This window comes from Lynx canadensis, chromosome E2 (assembly GCF_007474595.2).
Source record: "Lynx canadensis isolate LIC74 chromosome E2, mLynCan4.pri.v2, whole genome shotgun sequence".
Taxonomy (NCBI): domain Eukaryota; kingdom Metazoa; phylum Chordata; class Mammalia; order Carnivora; family Felidae; genus Lynx; species Lynx canadensis.
The window spans coordinates 59,053,467-59,075,029 of NC_044317.1; the positions used below are offsets into that span (position 1 = coordinate 59,053,467).

The following is a 21,563-nucleotide window of genomic DNA, read 5'->3' on the forward strand; positions in this document are numbered from 1 at the left end:
CACGTCTACCTCCAACCTGGTCAGCGCCGCCGGGTACTATAGGGGAGGAAACGCGACCCATTGTCAAGGAGACAACCCGCAGGCCAGACAGGCGCAGAGCTCTGGCGGGGCCCCTCCTCTCTTATCGCCCAGATCGCCAAAGGATTTCACTCCCGAGCTCCCGGCACATGACCTCCCCCCACTCAGGACAGCGCAGCCAACGCTCCTCCCTTTCCCTCCCACCGCCTCCCCCGTCGGCACGTCTTCGCAAGCACGGGCTCGCGCGCGAGCCAATGGGAGGCCCTATATACATTCTGGGAAATGTAGTCCAAAGCCCGGCGCGCTGAGAGGCCTTGTTTGCGAGGGCTGATAGGCCGCTGGCGGTGCTCAATGCACCTTGGGAAGTGTAGTTCTGGTGCCGTTAGAGCATTCGGAGACAGGCGTGCGAGGGACGCCACGGCGAGGGGCCAACGGGACGCGTCCTTTGCCGCGATGCTTCCTGGGAAGTGTAGTTCTGGGTGAGGCCCGTAAGGCGGTGGTGTGGCGTGGAACGGACTACCCGGTCTCGGAGGGTTGGGGGAGGGGGGACGGATGAGTTGGCGCAAAGCCTGCCGGGGCATGGAGTCCCCGTGAGCTTTGTGCGCATGTGCGAAGAGGTGAGGGGGCTTGGGGGGCCTCGTCTGGGAGAGTGAGGTGAGCGAGGGGGGAAGGGGGGCTGGGAGGGTTGGTGGACGCGCTTTGGGGAGAGGGGGGCTGGAGGCCGGAGGAGGGAGGGATGGGGAGCGGGGGGGGGGAGGGGAGAAGACGGGGACCGAGTAAAGCGGGAGGTGGGCGAGGGGGATGGGAGAGGGCACGGGGGGGAGGGGCTGGGGGAGGGCCGGGAAGTGGGAGGGGGCTGTGGCCCCTGGAGGTGGGGAACGCAGAGGCAAGTGAGCCGCCGAGGGAGGGGGGAGGGGCCGGGAAGGGGGAGGGGCCCCCCAGGGGTGGGGCCGGGGGCTCGGGGGCCCGCCCCTCTGGAGGGGTGCAGGTGGTTCATTTTGCCTCGACCTCGAGCGCGCGCGCGCGCGCCCAGGAGTTCTGGGAGTCCCCGGGACAAGGTGGGTCCCCTCGCTGCGCTCCCTGTGGACTGGAGCGCCCACCTCTGTGGCCGTGCTCAGGGGAGGAAGTTGGTTAGTGGGTGCAAGATGCCTCGAGGGTGCGTTTGCTGCTGTTGCCACCTGAAACTGCCCCTTCTCGCCCCCCTCCAGTCGCCCTCTTGCGTCTCCTGTTCCCGTTTGGAGTTGGATTCTAATGCGTGTTTGGTTAATAGCGGTGCCCCCTAGCACTCCACAAAGTAGCAGGAATTTCAGCTCTGACTCCAGTTGAGGACTTGCATAGCGCCTAGTGCTATTCTCAGCGTCTTTGTTGTCCTTGTATCTTGAATTCCTTCTGCGGTCTGGGATTGGTTTGATTTTTCTCCCCATTGTACAGCCCAGGCTGTGGAGAGTCCGTGTAAAAGGTGCTGTTGTATCTCGTCCAAGGACAGATGGCTGGTAGGTGGCCGAACTGGGATTTGCTGCAGGGCCCTTGTGCTCTGAGTAAATATTTGTCCAGTGGACCCGTGGCTCTCCACCGGGGTCGAGTTTGCCTCCCAGGGACATGTGGCAATATCTGGAACCATTTCTGGTTGTCGCAGTTGGGGAGATAGCCACTGGCATCTGGGGGAAGAGGCCAGGGATGTCGATAAACACGTTACGTTGCATGGGGCAGCTGCCACAACGTGGAATTATCTGGCCCCGGATATGACCGGTGCTGAGGTCTGGAAACCCTGGGCCGCTTCTAGTTCAGGTTCCCAGCAACCCCTGTGGGGAAGAAGCTGTTACACGAGTCCTGTGTCCCAGGTGCAGAAGTGAAGCCCACGTGTCCAAGGTCACACAGTGGGGCACGCAGTCAAGGTCCAGAGCCCATCTTTTCGCATTCAGCTAGCCAAACGTGCTGTGCAGAGGTGCTGGGACTCTGGAGTCAGAACGGTTCCAGGTTTGAATCCTGCCTCTAAGTGTTCATTTCTCCTGCTCACCATGGTACCCAGCTCACAGGGCTGTTGGGACGGTGGGGTGGGGGCAGTGTGAGACAGAGGCCACTCAGTGGCTGTCTCCCAAGGCCTCCAGGGTGCCTGGTCGGGCAGGACGATACTCCTTGGACACAGACAACAGTGTCACAGATGCTTTTGTAGCAGTAGCAGGAGGCACTTGGTTTACAGGGTGGCATGAACTTGCTTAGCACTTAGTGTGTGCTTTCTCAGGGTGGTGACCCCGGGACCCAGAGAAGGGTCCCGCTGGCCCTGCTGTGAGAAACTCAGTGTGGACAGCTGTGGGAACGTGGCTACCCATGACCCATGACTACAGGGCCCTGCCACTTGGTGCTGGGGCCTGGCTCCCTCAGGTCAGATTCCACTCCCTTCGGGGGTGGGGGGGAGGGTGTTTGTCACAGTACAGAAGGCTTCTGTGCATCCTTCGAGACTCAGCTCTGGCCCAGGTGTTCTGGAAACCCTACCCTGCCTCTCCCAGGCCCAGTCAGTGCTTAGATGGAGGGACGAGTAGGCAGGAGGTGGTCCTGCAGAGCCTAAGCTCTGCCCCTTACTAGCTGAGTAACTTCACTCTCTCCACTTGTGAAGTGGGGGCCATAATACTCCTTTCAGAGGAAAGATCATCCTGTACATCTCCTTTGAGTGCCAGCCAGCATGCTGGGCTCTCCTGGGGTCTCTTGCTTTCAATGAAGCTTGAATTCTTGTGAGGGAAAACAGCATACAAACACGACAGCCCATCTTGTTAAACGCTAAAAGGGAATTACTAAAGGGAAAGGTAACTGCAGGGAATGGTGTGTGGATGCCGTGCAAATCAGATGATCTGAGGAGACTCTCCAATGGGGGGGGGGGGGAATCACATGGAGGCCTCAAATATGAGAAGGAGCCGGCTGAGCAAGGGTTAGGAAGGAGAAGATAGCAGGTACAAAGGCCCTGGGATAGGACTTGCCTTAGGTCCAAGAAGATAATCGGGGAGGCAGTGTGGCTGAGTATAGAGAGCCAGGGATAGAAGGAAGAAATCAGAAAAGTAGGCAAGGAAGCAGTCAGAAGGTTTGGAGCGGGGAAGTGTCACAACGTGATTTCTATTAAGGAAAAAACCCCTTCCTGAGTGTTGTGGTGATTTGCAACTAGAGCGACACTCTCAGGAGCAGGGAGATGCTGCGGGGGCTGTGACAGCCGACCCAGCAATGAGATGATGCCTGTGGTCGGTGGTGTAGTGGTTAAGCGTCAGGGCTTTGCACTCAGGCTATCCAGGGGACTACCTCAGCTCAGCCGCTCACAGCCCGTGTCCATGCAGCCTCTGAAGACCCCACGGCACACCCAGAGAACGGGAGTAAAACAGGCAGTATCTCTTGTGATGAAATCCTTCTGACCTGCCAAGACCCAGGGGTCCCTGGACCCAGCGAGGACCTCTCTCCCAAGCCGGGGTCTCTCGGCCTTGGCACTGGACCATTCTGTGCCATGGGGCTCTCGTGTGTGCTCTAGGACACCTAGCAGCATCCCTGGCCTCTGCCTGCTGGACGCCAGAGGCACTGTTCCCCTCCCCCATCCAACAGTGAAAAATCTCCAGACATTTCCAGCTGTTTCCCGGGGTCACGTCTGGGTTCCCTCCCTCAGGAAGGGGAAAGCGGAAGTAGCGGCACCTGGCTTCCTCGGGGGTGGGGGATCACACAGAGGAGAAGGGGACTATGGACATGGGTGAACTCCTGCAATCTGCCACGTTTCCCAATTCGTGGACGTGCTTGGGGGCCCATCCGTGTATTCCTCCGCTCCATCACTGGCTGGGGGCTTTTTTTTTTTTTTTTTTTAATTTTTTTTTCAACGTTTTTATTTATTTTTGGGACAGAGAGAGACAGAGCATGAACGGGGGAGGGGCAGAGAGAGAGGGAGACACAGAATCGGAAACAGGCTCCAGGCTCCGAGCCATCCGCCCAGAGCCTGACGCGGGGCTCGAACTCACGGACCACGAGATCGTGACCTGGCTGAAGTCGAACGCTTAACCGACTGCGCCACCCAGGCGCCCCATGGCTGGGGGCTTTAACAGCAGACATCTGTCTGTCTTGGTTCTGGGGCCAGAGTCCAAGGTCAGGTGCTGGCAGATTGGGTGTCTGGGGAGGACCCGCTTCCTGACTGTGAACGGCAGCCTGGTTTGTTCTCACAGGGCAGGTGGTGGGGATTTCTCTTCCGCCAAGGCCACCAATCCTGTTGGATGTGGACCTCATCCTCGTGACTTCCTGTCTTTCCCCAGTTGTATTGAGGTGTGATTGACGCGCAAGGTGGTGATGCGATGACGGGTGTAGACGTTGCGATGCGCTCGCCACAGTCGGTTCTGCTGACGTCCGTCACCTCTCGTTGGCTGACTTGTTTCTTGTGACGAGAACTCTGGGGATCGCGGCTCTCACGGCTTCTAGCAGGAGGCACAGTCACCGCACACATTAGACCCCCCCACGACTGACCCATCCTCTAACGAAGCTCACACCTTCCACCAGCTTTCAGCCGGCATTGGTGGCCTCCTCGTCACCTCCCCACATCCCACATCCGGATGTTGTGCTGGGGTTAGAGCTTCAGCGTGACGATTTGGGGGTGGCTTTGCAGTAGGCGTCCCGAAGCAGCTGCCGTTGGGGACGCTGGGGATGGTGGGGTTTGTACGTCATGCGGGCGAGCGGTTATGACGATGGTGGTGCTCACGATGATGCCCCGCTCTGCTCACTTGAACTGGGGGGAAGAGACTGCAGTGCCCACGGTCACTCCGCAGGGAGGGCGGAGCCAGGGTCTGAGCCTATTGTGTCCCAGGACCGGGATCCGAATGTCCATTCCTTGGGCACCTGTTGTGTGCAGGACACTGGGCGCCACAGCCCCCAGGCACCTTCCCCCGCAGGCCCTCCGCCGAGCAAGATAGGGGAGACTGAGGCACAGAGAGATGCCGCCCCTCACTGCAGGTCACTGGGCTCCTGGGGGTGCCCCCTCACGGCGACGGTGGGAGGGTGGGAGGAGGCGGCGGTTTCTAGCATCGCGGGCCCAGCTCTCACCGCGCTCACTTCACCTCCCCCACAGGCCCGCTGTCCCTGCGGGGCTCGCGACCCCATGGGAGGGCCCGTGTCCCCAGCCCGTGAAGCAGGAAGGCCAGGCTGCCGAGGGCCTGGCCCTGGACTCACCGTGGCACCGCTTCCGCCACTTCCACCTGGGAGACGCGCCCGGGCCCCCGCGAGGGCGCTGGGCCTGCTGCGACGCGCTGTGCCGGGAATGGCTGCGGCCCGAGGTGCACACCAAGGAGCAGAGATGGAGCTGCTGGTGCTGGAGCAGTTCCTGAGCGCCCTGCCGCAGACATCCAGGCCTGGGTGTGCAAGCCGCGGCCCCAAGAGCGGGGAGGACGCCGTGGACATGCTGGAGGAGATCTGGGTGAGACGCGGGGGGGGGGGGGGGGGGGCTGCTCGCACGCGTGCCCCTCGGCCGCCACCTCCGCGCGCCGGCTCGCTCAGAGACTGGCCTCCCTCCCGCCTCGCCCCTGCAGACCTACAGCCTGGCCTCCCTCCCGCCTCGCCCCTGCAGACCTACAGAAGGAGGCTGGTCTCAGTGGGTAGGAGTGATGCTTCATGCGTCAGCAAGCACACCAGGCAAGCCCCGGGCGGCCGGTCGTGGGGCGGAGAGAGTCCGGCGTGGAGAGCAGTGCAGGTGGTCCCTGAGACCACCCTGCCGGCGGACCCTCGTGCAGCTTTGGGGTCTCCCAGAGACCTATGTGGAGCGAGTCAGGAGGAGGACTCCGTGAAAGCCGTCTTGTTTACCGTGCTGGTGATGCTGCTCACGTTGGCAGGAGGACGAGGATGCAGCTTCAGCAGAGGCGGGAGGCGCAAGGGCGGGGTCCCGGCAGTGGGAGGATGCAGGGGTGGGTCCAGGTGAGGAGAGATGCAGGGGTGGGGTCTGGAGGAGCCCCACCCACAAGGAGCCTCCGACCTCCCCCTCACATGGCATGAGGGCGGCTGACTCCTCCCGGCAACATTATATGACCACGTGTGTGCAGTCTGGCCGGCTGGAGTGGGGGGTGGCTCCCTGAGCCGTGGTGGTGCCCCGAGTGCTTACTGGGGCTACAGGCACGACCCACCTCGCTCTCCAGCCCCCCTGCAGGGAGCAGGTGCAGCGTCTGAAAGTCACTGTTGTACCTCCTATTGTTGGACCCAGCTGGTGTGGCCCCAGGCCCCCAGGCAGGTAGGATGCCCCAGGGGCTTGGAGGTCACCTCCCGGTGGTGGTTGAGGGCAAAGGTCAGCCATCCCTTTGGGGGAGGCTGCACTCTTTAGTAAATGCAGGGGTCGCCCAACTGGCCAGTGGGCCAGCCCTGCCCCCACCCATCCTGGACCTCTCTGGATGCACAGCCCTGCCTGTCCTGTGCATTGCCGGTGGCCGCCTTCACCACAAGGGCAAGGTGAGGCAGTGGGGACACAGGCCGGGGGGGCCAGCACAGCCAAGATCCTCTACTCCGGCCCACTGCAGGAAAGCCTGCCAGTCCCTGGTTCAGAGCAGTGCTGTCCAGTTAGAAGTGGGACTCAGGCCAGTTCTGGGATCCTGAGCCTTTTAGTAGCACATCAGGAGGGCCAAAGAGAGCCTTCTAGGAGCAGGTCGGGAGGGCTGAAGAGAGCCTTCTAGGAGCACGTCGGGAGGGCCAAAGAGAGCCTTCTAGGAGCACATCAGGAGGGCCAAAGAGAGTCTTCTAGGAGCAGGTTGGGAGAGCTGAAGAGAGCCTTCTAGGAGCAGGTCGGGAGAGCTGAAGAGAGCCTTCTAGGAGCACATCAGGAGGGCCAAAGAGAGTCTTCTAGGAGCAGGTTGGGAGAGCTGAAGAGAGCCTTCTAGGAGCACATCAGGAGGGCCAAAGAGAGTCTTCTAGGAGCAGGTTGGGAGAGCTGAAGAGAGCCTTCTAGGAGCAGGTTGGGAGAGCTGAAGAGAGCCTTCTAGGAGCAGGTTGGGAGAGCTGAAGAGAGCCTTCTAGGAGCACGTCGGGAGGGCCAAAGAGAGCCTTCTAGGAGCAGGTTGGGAGAGCTGAAGAGAGCCTTCTAGGAGCAGGTTGGGAGAGCTGAAGAGAGCCTTCTAGGAGCACATCAGGAGGGCCAAAGAGAGTCTTCTAGGAGCAGGTTGGGAGAGCTGAAGAGAGCCTTCTAGGAGCACATCGGGAGGGCTGAAGACAGCCTTCTAGGAGCACATCAGGAGGGCCAAAGAGAGTCTTCTAGGAGCAGGTCGGGAGGGCCGAGGAGAGCCTTCTAGGAGCACATTGGGAGGGCTGAAGACAGCCTTCTAGGAGCACATCGGGAGGGCTGAAGACAGCCTTCTAGGAGCACATCAGGAGGGCCAAAGAGAGCCTTCTAGGAGCACATCGGGAGGGCTGAAGACAGCCTTCTAGGAGCACATCAGGAGGGCCAAAGAGAGTCTTCTAGGAGCAGGTTGGGAGAGCTGAAGAGAGCCTTCTAGGAGCACATCAGGAGGGCCAAAGAGAGTCTTCTAGGAGCAGGTTGGGAGGGCCGAAGAGAGCCTTCTAGGAGCACATCGGGAGGGCTGAAGACAGCCTTCTAGGAGCACATCAGGAGGGCCAAAGAGAGTCTTCTAGGAGCACGTCGGGAGGGCCGAAGAGAGCCTTCTAGGAGCACATCGGGAGGGCTGAAGACAGCCTTCTAGGAGCACATCAGGAGGGCCAAAGAGAGTCTTCTAGGAGCAGGTTGGGAGAGCTGAAGAGAGCCTTCTAGGAGCACATCAGGAGGGCCAAAGAGAGTCTTCTAGGAGCAGGTCGGGAGGGCCGAAGAGAGCCTTCTAGGAGCACATCGGGAGGGCTGAAGACAGCCTTCTAGGAGCTCTTCGGGAGGGCTGAAGAGAAACCAGTCGGTTTAATCCTGATAGGTGACTTGGTTGAGCTTAGCATAGCCAGGTTGTGACCCTCTGGGCACGTGGCACTTGGCACCTTTCTGGGTGCTCAGCAGCCACATGTGGCCGCGTGGTGCCAGCGACCCGCCGTGCAGAGACCAGGAGGAGAGCAGCCAAGACGAGGGAGCAGCTGGAGCCCAGCCCAGGCCGGCACAGAGGCTGGCGGGTCAGAGGCCGGTGGACAGGGGGAATGAGGAGTTGGAAAGATGGCAGGATGTCGTCGCGAGCGTCTGTGGGGCACTGTCGGGTGCCAGGGACGCAGTTGTGGTCCTTTGTGCCTTCCTGCCTCTCTGATACCCTCTCCACCCTTCCCTGGGACGAGCCTCACCCCTCCGTTTCCTCCCCTCAGGCGGCTTCTCTGGGTCATTGTGTCCCAGGGTTGCTTGTGTGTTTCTTCTTGCTGCCTCCGTAACAAATTCCCGCAGACCCCGTGCCTTAAAGACGATGCAGACTTACCCACTCAGGGTTCTGGAGGTCAGCGGTCTGACTCGGGTCTCGCTGGCTGAAACCAGGGTGTGGGCTGTGCTCCTTCAAGAAGGAGGCTCCGGGGGGAATCCATTCCCAGAAGGAGGCTCCAGGGTGGGGGGGGATCTGTCCCCAGAAGGAGGCTGGGTGGGTGGGGGGAAGGGATCCGCCCCCAGAAGGAGGCTCCGGTGGGTGGGGAGGATCCATTCCCAGAAAGAAGGGGGGGGGGGAATCTGTCCCCAGAAGGAGGCTCCAGGGCAGGGGGGTGGGGATCCGTCCCCATAAGGAGGCTGGGGGGCATCTGTCTCCCGAAGGAGGCCCAGGGGTGGGGATCTGTCCCCAAAAGGAGGTCCAGGGGGAGGGGGGATCCGCCCCCAGAAGCAGGCGGGGGAGTGGGGTGGAATCCATCCCCAGAAGCCCCAGAAGGAGGTCCCGGGGGAGTCCGGGGAGGGGGGGTCCGGCCCCAGGAAGGCATCCGTCTCCTGCCTCTCCCAGCTTCCGGGGCACCCACATGCTGTGGCTCGTGGCCTTCTTCCCCTTCCTCCGTCTGCAGAGTGCCTCACTTGACCTTTGCTTCCAAGGTCCCATCCCCTCCTGACCCTCAGCTATCCCTCTTTCACACAGAACACTCCCATGATGACATGGGGCCCGTCGGGATGATCTGGGATTGTCCCCACACATCAGGATCCTTAAGTCAGTCACATCGTCAGTGTCCTAGCCCTTTTGACACGTGAAGTCACAGAGTCACGAGCTCTGGGATTAGGATCAGGGTGTGGATGTCGTCAGGGGCACTGCTGTGCCTGGCCAGAGGCAGGTGTGTGCACAAGGAAGTGGGGGGTCCTCGATTCTCGTGGAGTCGTGGTTCCCGATGACCCTCCACTTGGAGGAGGCCTCCGCTTGGAGGAGGCCTGCCCGTGTGCCCAGATGTCTTCACCGCCCCTTCTGTGTGTTCTCTCCGGTTCTGGTAGGAGAGCAGGACTCGGGCTCAGAGCTGTCCAGGGCTCTGGGGTGACGCCATTTTACGTGATCGCGCTGAATTGTCCACAGTGTCCCTGTGATGCCCTTGCCCCACTTCCGGTGTGACTCAGGACCATTTAGGTGAAAGGTATGGACAGTGGTTATCGCTAGGGTGTTAGGCCATTGCGGTGACGCTGTGGGAGGTGCAGGGAGAGCTGGCATCTGGGAAACGCCCCCAGGACTAGGGCTGCTCTGGTCTGTGGGTCCGTGCCTATCCTCGGCGGAGCCTGCCAGGACGAGTTGTGTGTGCTCGGGGGTCCGGCTGTGTCTCCAGACCTGGCCGCTCATTAGAGCACGTGGAAGCTTCAAGAAACACTCTTGGAGGGTCTCACGGTCAGGTGCTGAATCCGTTGTGACAGTGCGAGGAGCTGTGGCTTTGGCTGTGTGTTTTTTTTTTGTTTTTTTTTTTTAACGTTTATTTATTCTTGAGACAGAGAGAGACAGAGCATGAATGGGGGAGGGTCAGAGAGAAAGGGAGACACAGAATCCGAAACAGGCTCCAGGTTCTGAGCTGTCAGCACAGAGCCCGACGCGGGGCTCGAACCCACGGACCGTGAGATCACGACCTGGGCTGAAGTCGGAGTCCTAACCGACTGAGCCACCTAGGCGCCCCTTGGCTGTGTGTCTAACATTTCCAGGGGGCATATGGTTCTTTCTGCTGTTAACACGCGGTGGCTAATCGTAACCACAGCCACAGTCAGGACACAGAGCCGTGCAGTCACCCCAGGGCCCCAAGTGCTGCCCTCACGGCCCCGTCACCCTGGGGCCCTGTGTGCCCGTCACTCATTTAGCCCATCCCCCACCCACCTCCCCTCTAGCAACCCCTAGCTTGTTCTCTATATTTCAGAGTCTTTTATGGTCTGTTTCTGTTTTTATTTTATTTTCCTTCCCTTCCCATATGTTCTGTTTTTTTCTTTCTTAAATTACACATGTGAGTGATACCATATGTCTTTCTGTGACTTATTTCACTTAGCATAATACTCTCTAGTTCCATCCACATAGTTGCAAATGGCAAGATTTCATTCTTTTCATCTCCGAGTAGTATCCCATTGCGTACATACACCACATCCTCTTTATCCATTCATCCGCCGATGGACATTTGGGCTCCTTCTATAATTTGGCTTTTGTTGATAGTGCTCTGTAAACATCGGGGTGCATGTGCCCCAAGTGTGTGTAATTTTTAGAACAAGTTGCCAAATGCTTCCTGAGTGGCTTCTCACTTGGCGTCCCTGCAACCGCGTACGAGGACTCCACGCTTCTAAGGACTCCCCCCCCCCCCCCCACCGATTCCAGGGGGCTGAAAGAAATCCCTACTGGCTAAGCCAGCCTTGTGGAAACTCGTTACTTCTTTATGGTTTGTCTGATGGCCAGAACGTAGGACTCTAGAGCACAGGGGCCTTTGTCTCGTTTCACCAGGCTTCCTGCTTCAGTAGTGCCTGGTGCATAGTAGGTGCTCCAAAAAGTGCTTGCAGCAAGTGGTATGAGTAGCCTCCCCGGCCTCCTCGTCTGTCCTGGGAGAGAAGATTGACGTAGGCAGCAGTGTGAGGTCTCCTGTCACCTCTGTTGAGGGAGAGCCTGGTCTGTTCTGCAGGTGATGGGGAGGTGGATGGGGCTGAACCGACTTGCCTGCTGTCAGTCACCCGAGTCCGGTCCAGGCACACCGTAGCCAAGGGGCTTGGGCGTCCGCCAGCCCGGGAAGCCCGGAGGAAAGCTGGTGGGCGGGCAGGAGCGGGGAGGCCCAGCTGTGATCAGCACAACAGGAAACACCCGCCAGTCTGTGCCTCAGAGGTCAGCACTCAGGGGAGTCCTGAGGCTTCAGAGAAGAGAGCACAGGTCCACTGTCAGATGTGAAAGCCAAGGTCGGCGGATGGACCTGTGGGGCTGGCAGGAAGGTGAGGGGGCGTCGTGGCCGTGGCTCAGGGTGGCTGGTGGGGCTCACCGGGGCGACGCATCTGAGTGCTTAGCAGGACTTGGGCCAGACCCCAGACCTGTGCGAGACGGACGTCCCGCCTTCTTGCTGTGGCCTGCAGAGCCCGTGGCCCTCACCCCCCGCCCCTTGCCCGGTAGAGCTCAAGTAAGTACACGAACGAGCGCCAGGATGGGAAGTGTGGACGTGCACCCCGCGGTCCTGACTGCCAGGCGGCTCAGTGCACAGCCCTCAGGGGTTCCCCCAAGGATGCCCTCGCTGTGACACCACCCCAGGACCAGCCTGGGTTCCGTAATCCCTGAGAAGGACTCAGGACTTCAGATGCGTTTCAGTGAAGGACGTGGAGTCCAGTTAGCAAAGGCGAGAGGCCCGCGGGCAGGGCCCGTGAAGCTCCTCGCCCAGGGGCGCCGTGTGGACGACGCCTGCTCTTGCCAACCAGGGAGGCTCCCCAGACTGCCATCCGCAGTTTTTATTGGGGGTCAGCCGTATAGACACAGCTGACCACCTCATGGCTCCCCCTCATCTCCACCTCTCTGGAGGCTACAAGTCCCCGTAAATCCCATTGTCAGCACGGCCTCCCTGTCTCTGCATGCGGCCCTGGGGCCTCAGTATCCTCTGTCACAGATGAAGGTGTGAGTCCCACAGAGTCCCACAGAGGCCAACCTGCCTGAGGCCACATGGCCAGTTAGGGGGCAGCGGGAGGAAAAGAACCCGCAGGCCCTCGCTCTAGATTCTGCTCTGACCCCTGCTGTACAGCGGATACTGAGCCCCCAACGCCTGGCCCAGGGCATCAGCCTTATCCCACTGCCAGTCTGCCTGGGTATCTTCTTGTGGGCGGTGCTTGGTCTCCACATGGTCTAGCGTCCGCTGTCCGGGAGCCCAAACCAGAGCCGCAAGACATCCGTAGGGTCCTCCAGAGGAAGCAAGGGCGTTCAGCCTGTGCGGGCCCCAGAACTTCCAGGAGAGCCTGCTGGCAGTGCAGCGTCCTGGGCTCTGCTCACGGCGTGCTGACCTGGCCGCAGTGGAGGCCAGTGAGGGCGGGCACCTGCCGGTTGCAGGAGCCCTGCTGGGGGCCAGGGAGCAGGTGGTACCCCAGATTGTGCCCTCGGACTCGGGGAGACTGAGTGCACCTCAGCACCTGTGCACCGACCTGCGCACCAGGTCGGTTCCTGTGCACCGACCCTGGAGGGGCAGGAACTTGCTCGGGGTCCCACGAGTGGGTGTGTGGCTGGAGGCACCTAGGGACCTAGTCGGTCACGGGCCAAACCCTGACCCCACGCTTCGGTTCCCCCTTATGTCAGGACATCCCCTTTTAGGAAACCCTCCTTCATCAGAGCGAAGGCAGACGGTTTTGCCCTTTGATACGTCCGTTGTTCACTCGCTTGGCGTCTGCCGAGGGGCCCGGGCCCTCTCCCGTGGTGGTGGGACTGTGCGGTGTCTGCGGTTCCCGTGATGGTTAGACACGGGGCCGCCCTGTGAGCCACCAGTGCCCCTCCTGGGAGTCGTCCACATGGAACTCGTCCCTTCTGTGAGGTCAACGATGGCAGGACAGCGGCATCTGTGACAGCCAGAAAGCGGAAACGACCCCTGTGGGGACCCACCGAACAGATAAACACATGTGGTCCAGCTTCACAATGGAGCGATACTCAGCCACGCGCAGCGGAAGCAGCCACGCGGCTGGGGCGACCGTCACACACACAACGTAGGAAAGGGAAGAAGTCAGTCGAAAGAGACCGTGTGTTGCAAGATTCCATTAATGCGGCATCCAGAACGTTCCTAACACTTTGCCAGCTCCTTCTACGGGGCCAGCATTACCTTGACATGCAAAACCAAAGAGCTTACAAGATAAGAAAACTGTGGGCCAGTATCCCAATCTCAAAATAATATATTTCAGGAACCGCCCACCCCCCCCACCCCAGAAAAGTACCTAATTATCGTGTGGTTCTGTGTCAAGTTCTAGAACGTGAAAACCGCCCGGTAGTGGTGAGAAACGCACCAGCAGGTGCTGAGGCTTAATGGGGAGGAGGCAGAGCGATCACAGATGTGCACAAGGAGACTTTCAGGGGCTGCTAGATGTGTCCGCCATTCCGATTGTGATGGTGGCTTCACGCGTGTATACGTGTTGAAACTTACTTGACCGTATGCTTTAAATGTGTGCACTTATTGTACGTCTGTTCTGAGTAAAGCTGTTGTGAAGTGCAATGTGCTGGGGACCAGGGTAGGGCCTGTTCCCAAGTCACACAGGGTCCTAAGCCTGCGTGTAATGGCAGGGATGTGGGCTCCGCCAGGTCCTGAAGGACATGTAGAAGGTAGACAGGGGAAAGGGTATGAAGAGTGGGTTCCAGGCAGAGAACAGAATGAAGAGTAGAGGTTTGAGAGAGCCTGGCACACTCGGGGCGCCGTAAGTGTTCTACTGTGGGGCTCCAGGCAGGACCCTGGCGAGAGGCGGGGCCGGGCGCGCGGGCCTTGTGGGCCACAGTAGCAGCAAGCAGCGGGGTGGCACGTGCAGCACCTTGACACCCTGAGCTGCACCAGTGGCCGGGAACCAGTTCAGTCTGCCGGAGCAGAAAGGCGACCGCGCAAAGTACTTATCCTGCCACCACCAGGCAACGTAGGCGTCACAGATTCCAAACCACGCACGTTTGAGAAAGGCTTCGGCAGCTTCCTGAAGACTCTTCTTGCTAGGTGAGAGAATTTTAGGCACTACTAGGGCACCTGGGTGTCTCAGTCAGTGAAGCAGCCGGCTCTTGGTTTTGGCCCAGGTCGTGATCTCACGGTTGGTGTGTTTGAGCCCCACGTCAGGCTCCGTGTTGACACTGGCGCCTGCTTGGAATTCTTTCTCTCCCTCTCTCTTTCTCCCCCTCCCCCGCTTGCTCTCTCACTCTCTGTGTTTCTCTCTGAAAATAAACTTAAAAAAAAAAAAGATTTTAGGCATTGCTGACTTCCATCCTAAACGTTACACTTGAAAGAAGTAAAATGTGAGAGGTAGGGTTGGATGTGTGGAACTCAGTAGTCACCTGCATCAGCACCAGGATTCTAATCTGTTTCTTGGGGGGCAAGGGCTTGAGAAACATTGACAATAGCGTAAAGGAACCTAAATTAGTCTGAAACATTTCCGGTAAACTTGGTGTTCCTGGCTGGCACCATCGTGCTCAGAAGCGGTCCACCACTTGTGCTGGGAAAAAAATCTATTCCTGATGGAAAAAAAAAACTTTATTTTTTCTTGAGTTAAAGGTAGCTTATGTGTTTCTCTTGTGTATTTTGTCAAGGAGTTTGCACTTTACCCGAAGGGCAGTAAAAAGCTAAGGCAGGATTTAAAGAAGGTGCATCAGTTGTCTGTTGCTACATACAAGTCACCCCAAACTTGGCAGCTTGCGACAACAAACATTTGCTGTCCACACGGTTTCCACGGGTCAGGAATTTGGGGCACATCTGGCACAAGTGTCTCAGGTTGTGGCTGAGGCTGGAGGGTCCACTCCCCAGATGGGTCCCTCACATGGTGGCCAGCAGGAGGCCTGGTGGCCGGCTTCCCCCGGAGCTTGTGATAGGACCTGATGACTGTCTGAATGTAGCAGGGGTCTCAGGGGAGAAAAGTAGAGGCTATCGCTGTGGTCTCTCAGTTCTGAGTGTCGTATCTCTCGTTTCAGGGACCAGCAATGAGGGCACCTCAGGATGTGACGGAAGGCTCTGGGGTGGCTGTCGGAAAGGAAGATGGTGTGATGATGCCTTTAGGTGAGTAGCTTACCCCCCTTTCACACTGTGCTCCCCTCTTACCCTAAAGGTGTTCTCCTCCTGCCAGCCACTCATTTGTTCAGTGAACATTCGTGGTGTCCCTGCCGTGTGCCAGGCTCTGAGCTGGGCACCAGGGCTGGAGATGGGTCAGACACGCCCCCATGGAGGGCACAGTGAGTGGGGGGTCAGGATAGCAGGTGCCCGGTGACAGGCACCAGCTGTTGGCGAGTGATAGGCACTGTCCTGCCAGTCTCCTGCAGCCTGCGTTGCCACGTGGGAACATGGGCACAGCACGTCTACGGTTTTTCCTCAAGAGAAGACAGAAGTGTAGATTTCTAGGATGTTGCCTGATTTTTAAACGTTTTTTGTATTTTTAAATACACTGCCGTGCACCAAGCCCACGTCACCTTGGCTGCCCAGCTGGTACACTCGGCTCTCCGGAAGCCTAGATGTAACAGCAGCAACCGAGGCCAGGAGAACTCAAGCAGCTTGCCCGAAGCACACAACAAGTCGGGCCAGAGCCAGATAGGGATGGGGCTCTGCACGATAGTAGGGGTCTCTGCACCACCACAGGTGGGGGAGGCCGGGACAGCACGGCTTGGGACGGTGGTGGCATGGAAGGGTGGGGACAGGGGGGACCAGACTCTTCAGTGTGCTGGAAACTGTTTTTGTAAGTTGAGTCATGAGCTGGAAGCTTGTGAGGCAAGTCGGATGAAAGGGTTGCGTATCTACCTGGAACGCCATAGAGCAGTTTGAAAGACGGGGGAAAGGAAAATGAGGTTCATTCGTCCACCTGACTTACATGCTTACCTACCATCGGTCTGTCACCCAGATACCCACTTGGACGCTGCCTGTGCCCACCCCTTCCCGGGGCAAGCAGTTCAGCCTGCCACTCACCCACTAACTCGCAAACCAACCCACCCATCCCCCCACCACCCCACTAAACCTAGCCGTCTACCTCCCACCCCATGTTCAACATCAGCTGCTCCTACTCATTCATTCGTCGTCTCCCTACTTCCCCTCCATCCATCACCCACCCATCCACCCTGCACCCTGGTACTTTGGATTCATCTGCCCATCTCCTCCCCTCCGTCACCCACCCGGACCTGCCGTCACCATCAAGCCCCTCCTCTGTACAACGAATTTCACGGCCATTCACCCATCCTCATATCCGTGCATCCGGTGCGTTTATTGGCGATGGACTTTGTGGTGTGTACCAAGCACCGTGTTGGGTACAGGGCTCCTAGGGGTGAATAAGCAGCCTGCAGTCAGCCCTTCTCCCGCCCGTGGTTTCCAGGCATTAAGCTTCCCCACCCGCTCCAGCGGGGGGCCCTTCATCCCCGGCCTGCCCTGCCCTCCCCGCCCCCGCCGTCTGCGGAGCCACCGCCTACCCTGTGCTCTGCCCGGCAGGAGACGCGGTCCCCGGGGTGAGTTGCTGGCGACGGGGGACCCAGGCCGCGCCCCTACAAGCAGGAGCCGGCGCCCTCCGCGGCCCCGGCGGCCACCTGCGCCCGGCCGCGCCCGAGCCTTGCCGGCGGACGGGCACCGCCTCTGACCGAGTGCGGCAAGGCCGCCCTGAAGCCTGCGCACCTGCTGCCACCGGCAGAGCCACTCGGGCGAGAAGCCGCACGCCTGCCCCGAGTGCGGCAAGGCCTTCCGGCGCAAGGAGCACCTGCGGCGCCACCGCGGCACGCACCCCGGCGGCCCGGGGCCGGCCTGCGCCCGCTGCCCGCGCGCGAGAAGCCGCACGCCTGCTGCGAGTGCGGCAAGACGTTCTACTGAGCGAGCACACTGGTGCGCCACCGCAAGACGCACTCGGGGGCGAGGACGTTCGCCTGCTGGCAGTGCGGAAGGGCTTCGGGCGCCGCGAGCACGTGCTGCGCCACCAGCGCATCCACGGCGGGCGGCGGGCGGCGCGGGGGCGGCGGCGGGCCGGGGGGGGGGGGGGGGGCGCGTTCCCGGCCTGGCCCCTGGGGTACGCCCGCCTCCCTCTGCCCTCGGTGCTGCCCGGGCCCGCAGCCCCCTCGGTGCCTGCGCCGGCTCCTCTGCCGGCCCGGGCTGTCACGTTGTCCTTTTGCTCTTTCTGTCCCCTCCCCACTTTCGTGTTACGGCTTCGAAGCCCTCCCAGCCCCTCCCACCTACTCTGTGCGCCCACAGGCGCCGCCTCCCTTCCCTGCACCTGCCTCGGGCGGGGACGCCCCCCGAGACCCAGGAGCCCAGAAGTGGAGCCTGGATCCGGAGGAGGGCCGAAGGAGGGAGACCCCTCCCCGTCTGGGGGAGGGGGGGGGGAGAGGACCGGAAGGAGCCAGTGGTTCCCACAGGACGGTCGGGCTCTGCCAGTTGGCTCCTTGGCCTTGCTCCTCTCTGCGGCCGGTGGCGTGTGATGGACAGACGGCTGCTCCTGGGAGGCGCCGCGGAGACAGTTCAGCATATGGAAAGTAATAAAGTCATTGAGTTGTGCACACCGCAGTCCAGGTTCTGTTGTGGCCAGGCCCCACCTGGACCCCCACCATCGCCAGGAGGCCGTGGGCACCATTTCCTCGTCCTTGCGCCTGGAGACCAGGGGGAGGTGGGTTCCATCCGGCCCACGAAGGGCCTGGGTGTGGCTCGCCCCACTGCTCTCTTACGGAGGCCGGCCTTGGAGGAGCCTTGGAGGCTGGGGTTCTGAAGTCATTCTGTGGCTTCCTGGCCGCGTGATCTTAGATCTCACCCGCTCTGGGCTCCCGTGTTCACATCTGTAGCAGCAGATTTAAACGGGCATTGCTAGAGTGTTAATTGTGGGAGGCCACCCATTCATGGGGACCCCCGAATACCGGTTTCAGTAGGTCTGGGGTAACCCAGTTTGCGAAGAGAGGAATCCAGTCTGTTGCTGAGGATGGGGTATGAGCTCGGCGGCCATGGGTCTGGGACCTCGCAGAGGTGGTTGAGGAGGGGCCTGGGTGTGGCTCACTGTTGAATGCAGTCCCTGGGCAGCCTCATCAGGGTGCTGTCTCCCCCACCCCTTGTCCTCATCTCAGTGCAGAGTCCTGGGGTCCAAACCCTGGTGCCTTCCCTGGGAAGGTGCATCTGACCGGCAAGACCCAGGCCACACTCCATGCCCTAGCTGCAAGCGGGTCTGGGAAAGTGGCCAGCTAGACTGTCGGGCATCTGTAGCCAGAGGCTGGCTCCACCTTCCGAGACCTGTGAGGCAGGACCGTCCCCACAGCTGAGGCAGGTCTGGGTGGCTGGCAGCGTCTGGGAATGTCCAGTGTGTACTCGGAGGTCTCCGCCCCCGCCTGTGAGTCGGAAGTCCAGTGGTCAGGGAACGCGGACACAGAGCACTGTCAGCGTGAGCGGCCCGCACACACCTTTGTCACGGTGCCCTCCTCACGGCCAGGGCGCCATGTCCCTGTGCCCGCTGTCCTCCTGAGGAAAGAGGCCTGGAGAAGCAGCGTCTGCAGCTGCAGGACCTCAGCAGGGCGGTAGGGGGAGGGGGAGGAGGGGGGGTCTGAGGACCTCAGCAGGGCGGTAGGGGGAGCTGAGGAGTGGGCGGGGTCTGAGGACCTCAGCAGGGCGGTAGGGGGAGCGGAGGAGGGGGGGCGGGGCCTGAGGACGGGTTCCGGTGAGAACAGCAAGTCCTGTGTCACGTGCTGACATCCACCGTCTCACTTACCACCGCACCCAATGAGGCAAGTGCTGCTGCCACCCCCGTTCACAGATGGAGAAACTGAGGCTCCGAAAGGGGAAGCGACTGGGTCATGGCCGTGGGTGTGAACCAGGCGGTCTGACCCCAGTGCCTTGCGCCCCACTCATCACGCAGTGACCGTTGACAGGCTCCTGTGTCACTCGGCTTCCCGCCTCTGCCAGCAGCGCGGACACTGCTCCGTCCCTTTGGACAAGCTCCCCTATACCCTGGTTTGCTCCGGGAACCATCCCCCCCCCCCCCCCACACACACTGTGTCCATCGGTGTGGACCCCTGCTTCCCCCCGTGTCCTCGTGAGCCTCCGTCCTGGTTAGGGTTGGAGGGGCCACTGAAGAACGCCCTAGGAGACAACTAAGGAGATGCGGAGATGGGCACCCAAGCGTTCTCCCCTCAGTGCCCGCCAGGGGGCACATCCGTCTGACCTCAGCTTCCACAGCCCAAGGTGGGCCGCGTCTCCCCGACCGGAAGGACATGCTAGAAGGCTGAAACAAGCTTCGTGCCAGCTGCTGGGGGTGCAGAGCGCTGCAGACGGGGTCACCGGGGGGTCACCAGACACACCCACTCCACGTGGCTGGGGCGGCACCGAGTGGGGGGGGCGTGAATGTCCATCCTCTGGAGAGTGGGGGAGGGGTGCACCCACATTGTTGGGAAAAGCCCAAAGCTTGGAAATAAGGACAAAATTCAACGGTGCCTCCGTATAAAATCACGGTAGAGCATTCAAAAATAAATCCTCTCTGAGGGTCATCTTGTAACGAAACCATGTTTGACCAACCATCGTTTGGAGGCTGCTGTCTGCCACTCCCGCCGTTTCCAGGTTAACGTGCTCCAAGGTGGTTCCTGCGAGGTCTTTCTTGAGTGTGGTAGACCAGGTATAAGCCCAGGTGTTACGGTTCACTGTCCTGCGGTCCATCACCCGTCTGGACGCAGCAGCCTTGCTCCCCGCTAACCACGCAGTCTGGCCCTCGAATGCCTCTTCCCTACGACCTCTGGCATTAGCCACAAATGAGCTAAATAAAATGGTTTTGCACAAACCAACAGTGATGGGGAGCCCAGAAGGGAGGGCGTGAAGGTCGCAGACTTCGTCTCAAGAGAAGGGAGCAGGTAAAAGCCAGCACTGCGCCCCCCAGAGGCCGCCGGGACGAGGCTGGGCGACGTTAGAGCCCTCCTACCACGGGCCGCCTTATCTGCAAGCTTTTACTCACCCACCGGCACCACAGCCCGGAGAGAGCCTGGGCTGTGGTTCTGGAGGCTTCCCTGCTTCCTTCTTCAGCGACAGGGAGGGAGACTGTTGTGTGTAGGTCCCCGTGGGGGCTCCCCTGAGGCCGCTGCACCCGTCCCTCCCCATAACGGGGCAGCGCACCGGGCGAACCCAACGCTGGTCCTGAACCGCGGTGCGAGGAGGTGACCAGGAGCACCCAGGGCCGTGCTCTTCGTCTGCTCACAGGTCCCCCAAATCCACTCTGCTCTCACTCCCAAAATACACCCAAAGCTGTGCCCTTCATTTTCGTTACCCCTAACTCTGAGCCAAGCCTAGGTGTTCCCCCATGCCCCTCACCCCTGCTGCAAACGAGAGGCGGTGTTAGGGTCTGAGGAAACCTGAGTCTGTCATCAGTAAGCAAGGTCACCCTTGTCTCGGACGCACCCACTGTCAGACGTACCTGGGCTCGTTCCCAGGCAAGGCATCCTGGGCATAGGCTGGAAGCCAGCACAACTTTCCCGCTGTCTTTTCTCAGCCAGAGCCAGCTGCAAGGCCAGCCCGCGGTCAAGGGGAAGGAGGGAGTCGTAGGGTCATGTGCAGACGGTGTGGATGCAGGAAAGGGTGGGGCCGGCAGTGCAGCCCCTCTGCTAAGACCCCTCCGTTTGCTCAGAAGTCGTTCATGAGCACGCACTGTGGCCGGGTACCACGTCAAGTGGCCCATGGAAGGAGGAGAGCCCAGGCGGAGTCCCTGCCCGGCTGAGTTTACGCTCAGATGGTCCAGGGCACGTTTGGGGGCAGACGGTGGAGATGGAAGAGTCGGGAAGGTCTGAGGAGGGCTCGGGTGGTGCCTGGGGAAGACCTTACGGAGAGAGGACACAGCCAGGCCACGGCCCCGGGGCAGAGAGAGCCTGGTGTGGGCAGGAGGCCAGGGTGGCCGGAGCGAGGAAGGAAGGGAGGATGAGCCATGAGCGTCCGGGCTGCCGTGAGAGGTTAATTATAAATTCGGGACGCTGGGAAGCCGCTGCTGGGTTTTGGGCAAGCCCTGCGTTATCCTGCTTGTATTTTAAGGGCACTGTTTTGGCCATCGTGTGGAAAACAGGTTGGGGGGGGTGGGGAGAAGATGAGAGCAGGCAACTCAGAGGCATTGCTCAGTGTAGACAACATGCAGGAGGGGGTGAGTCCGGTCCAGGAGAGAAGAAAGCGCCCTCCGCTTCCTCACTCGTGACCTTGGATCCTACCACGTCCCTATTCTGCTGCATGATGGATAAGCAAACAGGCTCCCGGGTCCCAACGCCTGGGTTTGGATGTGGTTGTTTATTGTCTGTGCAATCTTGGGGAAGTTACTTAACCTCTCTGAGCTTTTGTGTTTGTCACTGGTTCAGTGAAGGTCATACCTATCTCACAGGGTTATCAGGAGGGTTCAGTGAGGTCAGACGCACGATGTTCTTAGCACATCACTTAGAGCCCGGTTAGTGCGTGTGATTACTGTAAATATGATTATGTTATTTTTAAAGTTTATGTATTTTGAGAGAGACAGAGACAGCGTGAGTGGGGAAGGGGCAGAGAGAGGGAGAGAGAATCCCAAGCAGGCTCTGCAT

At 60.1% G+C, this 21,563-nt stretch overlaps 1 protein-coding gene across 1 annotated transcript; it reads left to right on the top strand.

The window, feature by feature from the left end:
* Nucleotides 1–510: 510 nt before the first annotated feature.
* LOC115502441 (zinc finger protein 444-like) lies at nucleotides 511–17,546 on the top strand. Its single transcript, XM_030297812.1, has 4 exons — nucleotides 511–635; nucleotides 5,096–5,440; nucleotides 15,000–15,084; nucleotides 16,495–17,546. The coding sequence occupies exons 1-4, from the start codon at nucleotides 624–626 to the stop codon at nucleotides 17,466–17,468; spliced, it is 1,416 nt and encodes a 471-aa protein (XP_030153672.1). The 5' UTR covers nucleotides 511–623; the 3' UTR covers nucleotides 17,469–17,546.
* The last annotated feature ends 4,017 nt before the right edge of the window (nucleotides 17,547–21,563 follow it).